Source organism: Pteropus medius, unplaced genomic scaffold (assembly GCF_902729225.1).
Source record: "Pteropus medius unplaced genomic scaffold, Ma_sr-lr_union100, whole genome shotgun sequence".
NCBI lineage: Eukaryota > Metazoa > Chordata > Mammalia > Chiroptera > Pteropodidae > Pteropus > Pteropus medius.
Window position 1 is genome coordinate 295,609 of NW_024349125.1, and position 16,220 is coordinate 311,828.

The 16,220-nt window shown below is 38.0% G+C and overlaps 1 protein-coding gene across 2 annotated transcripts in view; it reads right to left on the reverse strand.

Annotated features, from left to right (window-relative positions):
* Positions 1-923: 923 nt before the first annotated feature.
* Positions 924-16,220, reverse strand: part of HABP4 (hyaluronan binding protein 4) — a 28,998-nt gene continuing 13,701 nt past the window's right edge. For both annotated transcript variants that reach the window (XM_039880443.1, XM_039880444.1), the window contains 4 exons: positions 14,570-14,653; positions 6,077-6,248; positions 3,105-3,290; positions 924-1,459 (listed from right to left, as the gene is read on the reverse strand). In XM_039880443.1, the coding sequence (XP_039736377.1) occupies positions 1,403-1,459; positions 3,105-3,290; positions 6,077-6,248; positions 14,570-14,653 (499 nt within the window). In that variant the 3' untranslated portion in view covers positions 924-1,402. The remainder of the gene's footprint in view (positions 1,460-3,104; positions 3,291-6,076; positions 6,249-14,569; positions 14,654-16,220) is intronic.

Genomic DNA, 16,220 nt, shown 5'->3' on the forward strand with positions numbered 1-16,220 from the left:
TGTGACTTTCACTGGGGCCCTTTCCCACATTCTGTCTTGACCTGGGTGTGATCAAAACGATTCAGCTTTCTATACACAAAGTTAGGAGGGAATACCAACCTTTATTTATACTCGGGTTCAAATTCAGAGCCATCTTAGTGTAGCGAAGCGGGAAAAAGCACAGATCCTGGGGCCAAGGTTCAAATTCTAACACAAGCATGTTAACTGTGTCACAACAGGCAAATGTTACCCACAGTTTCTTCAAGTTGGGAGAACATCACCCCAGCTTTCAGCAGCTGTTATAGCTACCTCTGCCCCAGCCCCGATGCTGGGCACTAACCCTTACAGGCAGCCCGGCTGAGAGTGTGGGCTCTACAGGTCTCAGCTTGCTGGTTAGGGTGGGACTGGGGAATTTACTGAACCTCTGCTGTAGCCCCAAACCCCGAACATTCACCAAAGGCAAGAAATAGGAACTCGAACTGGTGCAAGGACTGAGTGAGGAAAACTGCATGTGAGTGTTCAATACATATTAGCTATTTACAAGTCTTGCCCAGGACAAAAAGAGAGGGTTTTTGTACATGGGTGCTGAATTCTGACACTTAGTTTCGAGGGAGAAAAGGATATGGTGTTACGTTGCAACGCTCTGGCGCCTGGACCTTTTCATTAGATTGGTGGGTTAAATAACATGATTATAAAAATCATAGATTTAATACTCATCCTAAAAACCACCCGAAGACTAAATATCACATTTATACTAAGCATGTGTGTACATACACACAGAAACCACGAGGTAGTTTAAATCACTATTAAAAAAAAACAAAACTTTCCCTAATTCTGTCACAGAGTGTTAATCCATGGCCACACATTAGCTATTTAAAATTATCAGTTAAATGAAAAACAAAACTCAAAAAGTCCCAGGAGAGTATAACATTTACAAGTAAACAGTAAATACAATTGTATTTTAATATCTTGGTCTCTGAAAACTAGGCTGTGACTGCTTTAAATTAATGGTCCAAGGTATATATATCTCCTTTAATAGTAAAGGATATGGACTTCCAATATCTTTACAACTTACTAAGTAGACTCAATAGATTCTATTTTATAATCTCTATGTACACATTTTAAACTATTTCTGGACTTCATTTGGAAATTCTTAAATAAAAAAATAATCCCCATTCTCCACCTTATTGGGAAAGTGCCAGACTAACCCCTGGCTGGAACTGCAGCTCTAGACTGGAGAAATCGCTATCGCACCTCCCCAAGCCTCCCTCTCCCCAGGTCAAAAAAGTACAATGAATTCACACTACACAGGGGAAAAGCAACATCTATTGTTCTTAGAGTCTGACTCTCTTCCCCATAGCAAGAAAAGTCTCTTCATAGGTATGCCAATGCTGTTCTAAGTTGCCAGGGAAACAGGGCTCTCTCAAGCCAAAGCAGGAAAGTCTTCGGGGTCATCCGGGTTTGGAGCAACATCTTGTGTCTAAAAAAGAAAAGTTTTGAAACCAGCTGTCATTCACTCATTCCTACTTGAGCAGAGCATTGTGTGCCCACTCTCACCTAGGGGCGGGGTAACCCAAACACTGAGGGAGAGATAAGTTCCCAGTGGAAGAGAGTTGCAGGGTCACAGAGGTGAGGTGCTGCCTCTGAGTTGCAATGCGGAAGGGTGCCTGTTCTCTCTCAGACTCACTCCTGTATCCTCTGCAAAATGGCTGGCAGCACCCGCCTCCCCCTTTTCTTCCCACAAATCCTTACTGAGTGACCCTTTTTGTATCTGGCACTTCCTTCGCTCAATGTACATGGCAGAATGTTTACTATATGAAGATATAAGGATGATTATAGTTCTCACCCTTGAGGAGCTCAGAGGGTGAGGGGGAGAAATACTGAGAAAGTTACAGTGCAGTAACTTCAGTAACAGATGCTCTGGGAATGGGGCCCACCCGTCCAAAGCAATTTGGTGGCAAAGTACACATCGTGATCAGGGAAGTTTTTCTGGAAGAGCGGGTTTTCCCAGAAGTAAGCATCAGAGAATGAGCAAAGAGAACATGGATTCTGAAACTGCAACCTGACAGAGAAGGGGAGTTTAGGGATGGAGGGTGGGGCCTGAGGGCAGTTCTAAGCTGGAAGAGCACAGGTGAGCTTTTGTTCCTTAATTAGTATGACAGACCAACCGTAGGCACTCCTCCCAGGGGCTGTTCCTGGGAGCAAGAGAATTAGGCAGCAAAAAGGACATTTCTAAGACCAGCCACAGAGAAGGGACTGCTCCTGCTCCATCATCACAAGGACTCTGTGGTGGCCCATACTGGCCACAGGGCCTTGTGCTCAACTCCCACTAAATAGGTATTCATATATTTGTTCATAAAACATTTATGAAGCACCTATTACACACACTGTACTAGGCCCTGGGGAAACCAACAATAAGCAAAAGCAGATGTGGCTGCTATTGTCCACTGCAGACATAGCAGCTCAATTAATAATCACACTAATGAGAACACAATTACAAATGGCGATAAAGCTTCAAAGAGAAGAAATGAAATTCCTTGCTCAAGGACTCTGACCTGGTCTGGAAGGAAATGTGATCAAAGAACCCTTCTCTGAGGAGTCCCAGATTAGAGATGTTGTTCTAGGTGGGCAGGCAAGGGCCCCTGGGGTAAGAAGCAGCATGTCTACAGAGGTAGGGCAGAGCTGGCTGAGGAGCCAGGAATAATGGTCTGAGGTGAGAAGGTGATCCATAAAGAATTCTGTCTGTCCTGAAAGTGACAAGTACACAGGGCATATAATCAGACCATTGTGTGTAAGCAACTTCAGGTGATCCGATTTGATCTTAAGCCTGGGGATCTTGTCTGATGCAGATGAGTGAGTTTTTCTCCAGTTCTGAGTAAACCTTCAGGCCAGATAGTGGACCTCCCTGGAGATCCTGGAGGTCAGGGCTACAGAATACTCTGTTTCCAACTAATGTCCATGATGCTGACGTAACCATTCCAAACATCCCAACATCAGACCAACACTAGATAGTGGAGGAACCCGTGACAGAACCTGATGACCCTCCAAAATTAGACTGTAGACCTAGGGCATCCTCATCTTGTCGTATCCTTCAGAAAACCAAGATTTAAAATCCAAACACTTACCACCACTTCTGCTCTCGGTCCATAGTTCTCTGTCCTTCTGATCCTTCCCCGGCCTCCCCGTGTGCCACCTCTGGCTCCACGCCCAGGACGAGGGAGGTTACCAAAATTAATCTCCAGCTGGGATGTGATGTCATTGGCTGCTTTCCGAAATACGTGGGCATCATCCTCATAGTCATCCTTTACCATCTGAAACACAGTTACAGCATTACACATACACACCCATCTCCATGGACACTCATTCAACTCAGTGTCCGAGCGATATGCTGCAAGGGAGCTAAGATGGCGTCATGGCCAGAAAGTGGCCCCTTCTGATGTGTTGCTGGCACTGAACTGCGGGGCTAAGCAGAGGAAGAGACGATGCTACTTTAGTTCCAGCACAAGGAGCTGCTGCACATTTCAGAACCACATGTTCTCCTACTCGGTCTTAATCCGAACATCTTTGACCTTATTATTACTTCAAGCGAGGCCAAATTTCTATCAGTTTAGCAGGTTAAGACCTAAGATTTGACATGACTAACAGAAATTGAGATAAATGTTTTACATGTGACTGTATTTCACTGATTACAAAGTTTTTAATGTCTGCCTTTTGTTTTATTTGTTCACAATGTTACTTTGATAAGTAAGGATATATACCCTCCCTAGAATAGAACTTGATGGAGAAACTCCTTTCAATATGGGTACTGACCGCACAAATACCATGTTAAAAACTGGATGGTCTGCAATAAACAATTCTGACTATATATAAAAATGGTAAAACAGCGGAGTATGGTTACCTGAGGGTTGCTACCAATGCCACACAAAGAACTCTGGTGCTTTTTAAGAGCTGCTTTAGTTAAAATTTTTTGAGAAAGTACATTTTATTGTAAGAGGTCAAAAAAGTTCTGTCTCTAGATAAATTAAATAAATCTCCAAATTTGATTTGTCTTCAATTCTTAATAATGGATAAAAAAAATCTCACTTTTAAGTACAACTCTACAGAAAAAATGCCAATGATCTTGGATGAGAATCTCCAAAGTGCTGTCAGGTTAAACGTTTCTACAACTTGTTCAGGAAATGAAATCAAACTTCCCCGAGCGCATCAACCCTCTTTGGCCATATGTTCATTACAGGTTTCATGTTTAACATTCATGTCTCCTTCAAAGTTTCAGATTAAAATAAAGCAGAGGACTTAGTTGGATGGATTCTTAATGCTAAAAGAGTGAAGGAAAGAACAATTCAGGGCACTCTGATAAAAAGAGACACACGAAAATATAGTTAAGAGGCAAAATAATAAACCACTGCCTCCTGGTTGAGAAAATTGGCTATCAGCACCACAGCAGGGAAAAGGTGACGCCTTCCTAATAAGAAAGAAGGGACAATGAGCAATGAATGCTGAGTGAGCTAACGGTCAGAGGCCAAAGTGCTGTAAGAGCCCAGCTCTATTCATAGGCTTCTGTTAGGTCTGAACTTTGCAAACAACAGAGCTCCAAGCAAATGAGAAGTTATTATTCTACTGCTCTTGTCTCTTAGGGTTCCTAGAACAAAGTAAACTAGTGACCCCGAGGTCTGGCTAATGTTGCTTTAAGAACAATTCCTGGCTAAAATCTTCAATGCTTTAAGATTAACAAGGACCAAAGATGTGTGCTTTACTGAGACAAAGCTCGATGACTCAGCTAACCCAGTTGCTTCAAATATTCCAGGAGACCTCTCTTTGGAGCCAGGAAGGATGAATCTAGTGTGGATTAAGGAAGAGCAGCTTCTATTTTTACATTTTGCATCCTGACAGCACATTCGTTTTAGGCAAGGCTTTATTTACAATTCCCCGGAACAAAAAAGAACAAAGAAAGTGGATAGGAAAAAAAGCAACCCAGCTAACTGATGGACTAGTAAAAAACATCTCCAGAGATTTCCAAGTGAATAAGGCTCTGGCCTCCCCTGTGTACAAAAAGCCATTTCTTGTGGGACAGCTCAAAAGTTACTAGTAAGACTTCTAAGAGCTTGGACTGACCAAAACAGGAGGGTAGGAGGGGATCCTGTACTATAAATGACCCTCTAATGAAAGTATTGATTCAAAGAATACAACTAACTAAAGTGCAAATGAAAACATAGATTTACATAGTACAAAATTCCTGTTTCAAACAGAAAATCAATGAATAATATCCAGCAGAAAGGAAGAGTTTGCTCATCACCATCACTGACCCAGAAAATGGTATCAAGATAAACAGCTATGATTGAATGATGCAAATTATAAATTTTAAAATTAGAATGCTTGAGTAACTTAAACAGAAACTACTTAAATGACTTGCTGACCATCCTTATCTATGTATGCTGACAGATATATTTTTTAAAAAGCTGAGGCCTCCAATAAAGTTGAACATAAGGCCCTCGCAAAAGAGGCGCTGTGAGCAATCCTGACTGGCCAGCAGGCTGCTATAGCGGCGTCTGCTCATACTGCCAGACCCGTCAGGCTCCTGAGTTTCAGCAGCAGTTACGCAAAGGGATAAAAGCTGCTTGCTACAGTAGTACAAGAAAAGCATCACAGAGCATAGCACCTGACCGGTTTAAAATGATCAACCCCTCCTAATTAAATGCTCTTACTAAGAATTAGAGCTGAAGGTAATTTAATCATGGAAATGCAGAGTAGTCATCCTTTGAAATGGCACCATTCATAAAACATTCCATACATCTCTTTTGAAACAAAAATGAAGTGCAATTAATACACAGTATTTGCACAGTCTGAGTACAGTTCTGGGGTAAGCAGAAAATTCACTGTCACTATTACTGCTTTGTATTAAATGTCAAGAAGTCAAGATCCAATTATTTCACAGTAAAGATACAGTAAAATTTGGCACATATCATCTCAATTACTCTTAGGCAGAAACTAGAATGCCAACTACTAATGTTCCATTCATTTTCAAAACAGAAGTAGAAAGGCCTATTTCATTTCCCATAAGGTGGTGAAGATTACTCCAGATACACAACATCATGCTTACATCATCTCTGTATTTGGACTCATGTATCACCACTGCTTTGGAAGGGACGGTGGACTCGGGTTTCCGGATGTTAAATTCAGGCTTTGGTCTGGTCTGTTCTTGAAGATTTTTCCACTCATCTAGGGTCATCTCTTGAACTTGAGTTTCTTCTTCTACCTCCAACTCAGGAACTCTATGAAATGTAATCATAAAGAATAATTTTTGATGGGTCTGAAATGTCTATTTTCTCAAAGAAAAAGTCATAAGCATTAGTTTAACATACTTTCATGGTACTGCATCTGTAATCTAAGATAAAAACTTTTTGAGCCATAAGCTTCCTTATTTTATTTTCATCATTTTATGCCATTACTGTCAACTGAAGATACTTCCCGTCTGTGTCCAAGCAGTCTTTGAAAAGCAGGAACATCACTATCCCAATAACATTCACATTGCACTTTACCACTAGCCTCTCCCTTCCCAGATGGTATTACACATAAATTAGATAATTGCAAAAGAAAATGGGAGAAGCTATTGAGACCAAAACAAATACAGGGAACCATAAACAGGGGTTATAAAGCAATGGGCCACAAATGCATACTTTTGTAAATATCCCCTTTAAATTCATAAATTTTAAAAAGTAAACAAGATAGATATGTAGATCAATGGAAAAGTCCAGAAATAAACCCTCACATTTATGATCGATTGAATTTTTTTGGACTACGTTCCAAAGACAGGAGAAAGAACAGTCTCTTCAAGAAACGGTGCTGAGAATACTACATATCCACATGCGAAAGAATGAATATAAGAGTTAAAAGTACAAAACTCTAGAAAACATAGGTATAAACCTTCATGACTTCGGATTAAATGATAGTGTCTTACATGACACCAAAAGTACAAGCAACAAAGAAAACAAATAAAATGTATATCACCGAAACTGAAAACTTTGTACTCCTAGGGATACCATCAGGAAAGTAGAAAGACAGCCCACAGAATGGTAGAAAATATAAGCAAATATATATGTGATAAGGGACTTACATCTAGAATACATAAAGGAACCTTACCACTCAATAAAAAAGAAATTACCCAATTGAAAAATAGGCAAAGCTCTGAACAGACATTTTTCAAAAAAAAAAAAAAAAAGGTCTATAAATAGCCAATAAGATGCTTAACATCATTAGCCATATGGGAAATGCAAATCAAAACCACAATGACTTACACCACTCCACACTCACTGGGATAGTTAGAATCAAAAAGAACATTTTAAAAAGTGTTCTTTTTGGTGAGGATGTGGAGAAATTGGAACCTCATACACTGTTGGTGGGAACATAAGATGTGGCTATTATGGAAAAGTCTGACAGTTCCTCAAAATTTAAACAGAGAGCTACCATCTGACCTAGCAATGCCACTCCTAGGTATATACCCATGAGAAATGAAAACATATGTCCATGTAAAAATTTAAACTAAGACTCACGTAAATATTCGATAATGCTGTTTATAGCAGCATTGCTTATAATAGCCAAAAAGTAGAAACAGCCTAAATGTCCATCAGCTGATAAATGGTAAACAAAAAATTGGTATATGTATATTATAGAACATTATTTGGTTATAAGAAGAAATGAAGTACTGATACATATTACAACATGAATAAACTTTGGAAACATTATGTTAAGTGAAATAAGTCAGGTACAAAAAGCTAATGTGTGATACCATTTATATGAAATATCCAGAAAAGGCAAATTCATAGAGACAGAAAACAAATTAGTGGTAGCCATGGACTGGGAGAGAGAAGATAGGAAGTGACTGCTAAATGGGTACGGGTAACGAAAATGTTCTGGAATTAGATAATGATAATGGTGATATAACACTGAATGTACTATATGTCAATTGCACACTTTCAATTATGTTATATGTATTTTACCACTAAAAAAAAGAATATACAAAAAAGAAATGAAGTACTAATACATCCTATGACATGGATGAACCTGAAAACATACTAAGTGAAACAAGCCAGACACAATATGACAAGTATTATATTCCACATATGTGAGGTACCTAAAATAGGCAAATTCATAGAGACAAAGTAGAATAAGGGTTACCAGGGACTGAGGGGAGAAGGGAACGGGAAGTTATTATTTCATGGGTACGGAGTTTCCATTTGCAACAATGAAAAACTTCCAGAGACAGATGGTGGTGACGGTTGCACACAATGTGAATGCAATTAATGTCACTAAACTGTACAATTGAAAATGGTTAAAATGGCAAGTTTTATGTTATGTATATTTTACCACCATTTAAAAAAATCAATAATGTAATATATCGAAAACCACTGAATTGTATCGTTTTAAACAGCTGAATTGTATAGTATAGAAATTATATCTCAATAAGGTTTAAAAGAAAAAAATCATTAAGTGGGGAGCAGGAAGGGAATCAAATCTATAATACCTTCACTGAAGAGCTAATGTTAATTTAAGGTTCTAGACTACAGATTGATGATATAAAATATATAAGCAAAATCAGGTGAGAAATCTAATCATAGAGGATCCAAAATAGTCACATTTGTAAAAGGACTTTAAAATACCAAGCTGATGGCAGAAAAGACATCAAAGCACTGGCTGCCTCCGAAGAAGTATGAGAGAACTTTCTGGGACGATGATAACATTCTGTATCTGGACAGAGTTTGGGTCCCACGAGTATATGCATTTGTCAAAACAATGACTGTATACTTATTTTTATCCACTTCACAATATATAAATTTTATATCAGTTTAGCTGGTGGGTATAGGTATTTACTGTAGAATTCTTTAAACATTGCTGTTTTTGAAATTTTTCATAATAAAATGCTGGAAAAGCCTAATAGTCAAACATATCTCAAACTAATATTGGTAAAAATATGAAAAGACATTAAAACTTGTAACAGCAAAATGCTAAAAATGACCCAAACTCATCTCAGAGAAATACGGTGGAAAAATCAGATATTAAACATGAATATTAAGCAGTTTTAAAAAGAATGAGGAATCTCTCTATGCATTGCTATGTAGAACTTCCTGGATATATTGAAGAAAAAAGCAAAGTGGAATGTATGTTATTATTCACCTAAGACATAGACAGACATCTAAATATAATTTATATTATATAATTGTAATGTTTTTTTATAACTGTAATGTAAACTAGGGAAAAAACTGGGATAGAAGCTGGTTGGGAAATATGTTTTATAAGATTGTACTTTGGAAACATAAATATTTTATATAATTATAAAACGGGTTTAAATTAAATCTTAATCTCTAATATTTGAAAGCAAAATTAGGCAAATTAATTATCAAGTTGGTGATATAACAGAAGAAACTATTTAAAGTACCTTGAAAATATGAATTGACTCATTTCTCTATATATAACTTTTTAGTAATCAAATTATTGAATACTGTGGGTGTCACAAATGAGTAATAGTATGATGTTACTGACAATTGGGATTTTCAGCACAAAAGAAAAAGAAACAAATGTAAGAAAATGTAGCTTAAAATATTCTAGTCATAAATTTCAAATGGAAATATTGAATGAACTCATAATATATTTTACCTTAAAAATGTGTGTATGTCTACTTCCCAGCTCTGCCCAGTTAAATGTCCTAGAAACAGTTAAGAACCTAATAGTAGTGAACACCTCTAGTGCCCTGACTATGATCTCTAAATACCATATTCTATTTAAGGACTATGGCTCCTTGAAAAATCAGTCAGTATGAGGTATGAAGTATGGGGTAGAAAGTATAGATAATGAGTCTGGAACAACATGTCTTACCGGAAACAAGGAAGCCATCAAAGACCATTGAATGTCAAAAGGATCAAGAATTAACTTGAAGAGGCTCCCTCTAGTCAAAAAATGAGTCAGCTTAAGCACCCGTAAGAATAAAAACTCAGTGTATTGAAACACATCGAATATGTTTAGATCTCTAAGTTCATAATGACATGCTAGGGAACCAACTCATTATTCTGAAAATAGATAAATAAAAGGTACCTGCAATCTTTTATGTAACAAGTACCTTTCCTTTATCCTGCATTTCCTTAACAAACTTATACCTCAGTGTAATCAACTATTTCTAGCTAAGTTTTCCTTTACGGATCATTCCAGCTAATAAATGAAGAAAGAATGACAGAATTAGACTATCACCAATTTGCAGCCCTAATGAATTAATGAATAAAGGCAATGATAATCAGTGACCTTCCATAATCTATGGAACAACCTTGTCAAAAAGTCAAACCTGAACTTGATTAAACCTCTGCCTCTCACTATTAATTTTTAGGAAATACACAAAATATAGGGAGCAGGGAAAGACATTCAAATACTATATAAACAATGCTGTGCTGGAATTGGTTTGCACCAAGTCATAGAGCCAATTGTTAAATTTCAGGAATTTTATGAGCCAGTTGTTAACACAGTCAGTTAAAAATTAAATTATATAAATTTATAATTAACTATACTTTTTAAAAAAGTAATAAATATTCACAAGTCACTGTTCTCTAATTATTTCACTACATTTTACCTTTATCTGTGCTTCTGGGGTTATTTATACCCACTGTATGTGTATAGTAGAAATACTACACAATGGTGTACTATCGCACATCTCTTCCCAACTCTGTATTCAGTGATGTCATTTTGGTAGTTTTAAATCAGCCGTGGTGAGAACATTTACACCACAGAAACCAGCAAGTGCAATAGATGTGGGCTTTGTCATCCCAGAGAACCAGATGTTAAATATTAGCCAGCATACTACTGCCCACAGGAATACAATCAGTAAAATTCTGACTCTAGGAAAACTCTTGACATATGACCTATTTTCTTCAACAAATAAATTGCCAGGGAAAGAGAAAACACATAGGTTAAGAAGTGACTTAAGGGTAATCAAGATGGTGTGACATTAATATATCACAGACCAATGAACAAAACAGAGAGTACAGAAATAGGCCGATATATACATGGGCAACTGATTTTCAACAATGATGTTCAATATGCTGGAATAACTGGATATGCATATGAAAAAAAAGGGGGGACTTCTATCCATACCTCACACCATATACTAAAATCAACTCAAAATTGATCAAATAAATACATATTACTTTTTTTTAAAAAAGGGTTACAGACGTAAGTATAAAATCCAAAATTATAAAGCTTGTACATTAAATTCATCTATCAAGAAGTACTAAACCAAGAGAGGTTCTGAAAATACATTTTGGCTGAATAAGCATCATCATTCTCAAATGTATTATTTCTCACATACAAGCTTAATTTTGAAATTAACAAAAAATTCTAACTATTAAAAATTTTACTAATAATTTTAACACTTAATAAGGTAGTGCAGAAACAAAAAATTTCGCAGCACAATCTGCCATTCAACTGCCCGTGCAGCTGCTCTACGGTGTAGCTCCTGCTATTCTAACTAAATGCTCATGGTTGGCAGAAAAGGAAGACAAAGATTTGCTGGCCGGCTCGACTAGGATATTGCAGACAATGAGACTGTCACCAACCATTAAGTATTATTTTGTCTTTCAGAGTAATTGATTAATTGAAAGAATTATTTTGTCTACTACTATCAGTGCTAGAGTACCTTGATCAACTCTACAGATTAGAGTAATGCTATAATTTATTCTCTATTATTCTGCCTTAAGTTACCTGAATTTGTACAAATGGTTTATTGGCTCAAAAAGGATATAATTTTTCCTAAGAGTTAACTCTTTTTCTCAACATTCGTATACGCTGTTAACCTATTTAGTTAACTCACTGTCATACTAACTGTTAATTTATTTCTTTAATTAAATGTATTTTTTTTAGTTGTTTTGAATGACTGGTAAATTAACAGCTTTAACAATCATTGTAGCATTTTACTCTTGCAATAAATAACAATAATGATAGCAGATATTTATAGAGCACTTAATACATGCCAAGCCCCACTCTACCACATAAACACATCCCCTGTCTCCTAATAACAACTCTCTGACGTAGATCTCATTACTATTCCCATTTTACAGATGAGGAAAATCGAGGCACAGAGATTAAAAAACTTGCCCAAACTAGTAAGTGACAGAGCTGGGATCTGAACCCAGTATACTGGCTTGGAGTCCATGCTCTTACCACCAGACACCCTGCCTCTTGGCAGCTGAAAGATAAATGAAAGTTAAATAGGTGAAAGATGGAAGGGGGCTTGGAGGAGAGGTACAGAGAAAAAGGAAATGGTACTTGCAAAAGTTTAGTGGCAGGTGTAGGGGAAGGGCAGGAGAAAGGTATTTGGAAACATAAAATAAGGGCCAACTTGTGAACCCAGAGAACGCACAGGAGCTCTGGGGCCAAATGATGCAGGACCTACAGGACCATGCAAGCCAGGACGAGGAACAGAAAAAGGACAGGAAGCCAGCAGGGGTCTAATCCAAGGCATGAAGCATGAATATCAGACTGCCAGTGTGAAAGTCACTTCTGGTATGGCGACAGTCGGTGGAAGGTTAGAATGCAGGGAGCCCTCTCAGGAGCTAAGGTGACTGATCGAATACCACCTGTGATGACGGTGGTAAGTTGAGGTGGTGGATATTAGAAGATACAAATAACCCAGGCAGGGTGACTGATTGGACTTCGGGGAGGGAGGAGGTCAAGAAGAAGGAAGTTTCAAGGATGATTCCTACGTTTCTAGTTTGTGTAAATGGATGAATGGCAATGTTGTTCCACAACATAGAAACACTTAATGAGGACCGGAGGTGTGTGGACCTCAGTCCTGGATAAGCTGTGCAGGAAGAGCATTTGAGATGTCGAAAGGGAGGTGTCTAGCAGGCAGGTTGGTACACAGGCCATGCTGAAGTTTGGAGTCAGAGGCATATATTCTGGAGTTGGCATATAAATGGCAATTCAAGCTTCGTGGTGCATGAGATCCCATAAAACGGGGGTCTCCACTCGCCGGGCTGAGAACTGGTATCAGTCCGTGGCCTGTTAGGAACCAGGCCACACAGCAGGAAGTGAGCGGTGGGTAAGCCAGTGAAGCTTCATCTGCATTTCCAGCTGCTCCCCAGTGCTAGCATCACCACCTTGGCTCCACCTCAGATCATCAGGCATTAGATTCTCAAAGGAGCACCAGTCTCTGGTGCCAAAAAGGTTGGGACCGCTGCTATAAAGAGATGCTGAAGAAAGAAAAGAAAGCCTGAGGCAAAGCCCTGAATAACTCAATATTTTAAAAGACAAGAAAGACAAAGATGAGTGTGCAAAAATGGAGCTGAGAAGCAGAAGGAAAGCCAGAAGAGGGCAGGAAACACAGAAACCAAAGGTAGGGTAAGCTTAAGAAGAAATCGATAAAGTCAGATGCTCTGAGAGGTCAAAAACAACACAGACCGAAACACCTATTAGGCCTGAGACAATGTGGTGACTTTTTCAGAAGGGCAACAAGGACAGAGCCAGATGTGAAGTGAGGATTAAGAGAGAGGGGAGGACATGAAGAAAGAGTACATGACTCTGAAAAAGGTAGCTAATTAAGAAAGAGGGGCAAAAGCAGATTTAAAATAGGAGAAATTGAGCATATTTAGAATGTTGATTGAAAGACCGGAGTTGGAAAGAAGGAGGCGAGTATACCTAAAAAGGAAGGGGCTAAGTGATGATGTGAGGTTTCTGTGAAGTCAACAGGAAACAGTATCCAAGATCCAAATCCTGAAGAAGTGGGAGGAGAGATGGTACCTTCACTTTACTACAAGGGATGGAGGCTAGGAAGCATGCAGGTCTACACCTGCAGGTTTGCACTTTTGGGAGTGAGAAGGTGATGAAGTTTCCCATCTGATGGCTCCTAATTTCCCTGTGATATCGGGGGCAAAGTTACATCTAGAAAATGAAAGAGGTGGTGTGGACAAGTAGGAGGCAGTGTCAGGGCTTTGAGAAAACAAGAAGGATTAAATCAGTCATATAGCGGGGTAGAGAAAGAGTAAACCCAAGAAATGGGGATTGCTGGGTGGTGTTGAGGGCTCATCTCACAATGCTGGTGATCAAGCATTTATAGGGGTTCCCACCAGCCCCGCTGTGACTTGTAGTGATCAGCCGGGGGATGCAGACGGAGAGAAGGCAGATAGTAGCTAATCGTGATCTAGGAGGCAGAGTCTGTAAGCAAGATACAACAAAAATTTAAGGGGCAAGAGAGTTTAAAGAGTTGGCAGGAGTGCTAGAGATAGACCAGAGACCTTGGCTGCATGAAGAAAAGAGGGAGAGACTGGGAGAGAATAAAGAGACGAGAGAAGGGGGTCCTGACAGTGCAGAGCAGGCTGCTGATGGAAAAGTGGTGGTGGGCATAGGACAGAAGACTTGAATTTAACCCATTAATTATCATTAATAATGATTCATTAGATTATTTGAGTTACTAATTAGTTTGATTATTCATTAATACATTAAGTAGATCAACACTGTGATATGACAAAAGGCTGGGCTTCCTGATCTGTGAAGAGCTCTTAAAAATCGGTAAGAAAAAGACCAACACCCCAATGTGGAAAATGAATGAAACACCTACTTGGCTGGAGACCCCTCCTCCAGGGAACCTGGTGGCTCCTCCAGCACAGCAGTCTCCTCCATCGGCACCATCAGCTCCACGTCACTGAAAAGCAGTAAGACCCACTCTCGTCACACAGACTTGTTCATATCAATGCTCTTAGATATTCAAGATACAAAAGAACATTTCAATGTCCTTTTTCTTAATATCCTTCAAAGGAATTTTATACACATACAGGTAACCCACATCAAAATGAAAACGAAAAAATGCTCTTGCTAATCCATATCATATCAATTATTTCCACAAATGTGAAAAATACTTTGAGAAACAGAAGTTTCTATAAATGGCCTAAAATTAAACACAGATTGTAAAGAACCAGAAGAATTGTTCAAAACTCTTATTATCTTAGGAAATTCCCAATATTAACGGGGGCCATAAAAATCCTCAACCTCTTAGAGAATGTTGTGGATTCTCTAGGGTGTTAAATGACTTAGATAAGAATATGCCATATCAAACTTTTAGAAAATGGTAAGAAAGTAAAAACGTTCCACAAAAATAAGTGTATAGGATTACAAACAAGCTGGTGGTAACTATACCAGAAAAAAAAAGGCTTTGAAACACTAATTTATAAACGAGCATATCTAAATACAATCTACAGATTAGAAAATTACAACACAATGAAAACAATTAGAATTTTAATGTATGATCTTAATTCTTCCTTTTTATATTAACATTAATCCTATCTGAACGTTACTTTTAAAAAAAAGTCCCAGTAAAATAAATTTCATTTTCAGAAAAATGCTAAAATTAGTCGATATAATTGAGTATGTATGTAATAGATATATAAAGTCGATATAGTGGATATTATTATATATCCATTAGAAATATCTTACATTTTACAAATAGAACCCAGCTTTTTTCAAAAAAGTAAACATAAATTGAACTGTAATAACAGAATAAACTTTAAAAATTTTTTATTATCAACTCAAAGCTATTGTAATCAACTTTAAAAAACAAGTCAGTTTTTCAACACAAAATTAGAATAGTTTTTACTTTTAAAAAAGGTCCTAAGTCAAACGCACTCATGCTTGGAAAGACATCGCTGCTGCTCTGCTCAGCGGTAGCCCTTTCACAAAGACCGCTTCTGGCACATTGGCCTAACCCAGCAAGGTCATCGGAGTTTTTAGCATCCAGGAGCCCCAAAGTCCAGCAGCAGCTGCAGCACTGAATTACACCAACTTTCTCTTTATTTCCTTGGCCACATAACAACCAAAGGGATAAAAAACATAGGTGTACTAACTGTTCATATCTTTCAACAATTAAAATTCATAAAAGGGTTACAAAGATAAAGGTAAAAAAAGCAGAACACAAAACAAAGAGACTATGTGAAAACAAGAATTTCTTAAACTTGAGCAATTGATTTTCTTTTCTTTTTTTTAAATTAATTAATTTTTATTATGGTCACATTAGTTAATGAAATCTAGTAAGTTTCAGGTATAAAATTCAACAATAAGGCATATATTGTATTGTGTGTTCACTGCCTATAGTTAGATTTCTTTCTGTCACCACATATTTGACTCCTTTTACCCTATCTACATCTCCCCTCCCCCTACACTCTGGTAACCACTAGTCTATTGAGCAACTGATTTTAAAGAAAAATCACAGATCTCCA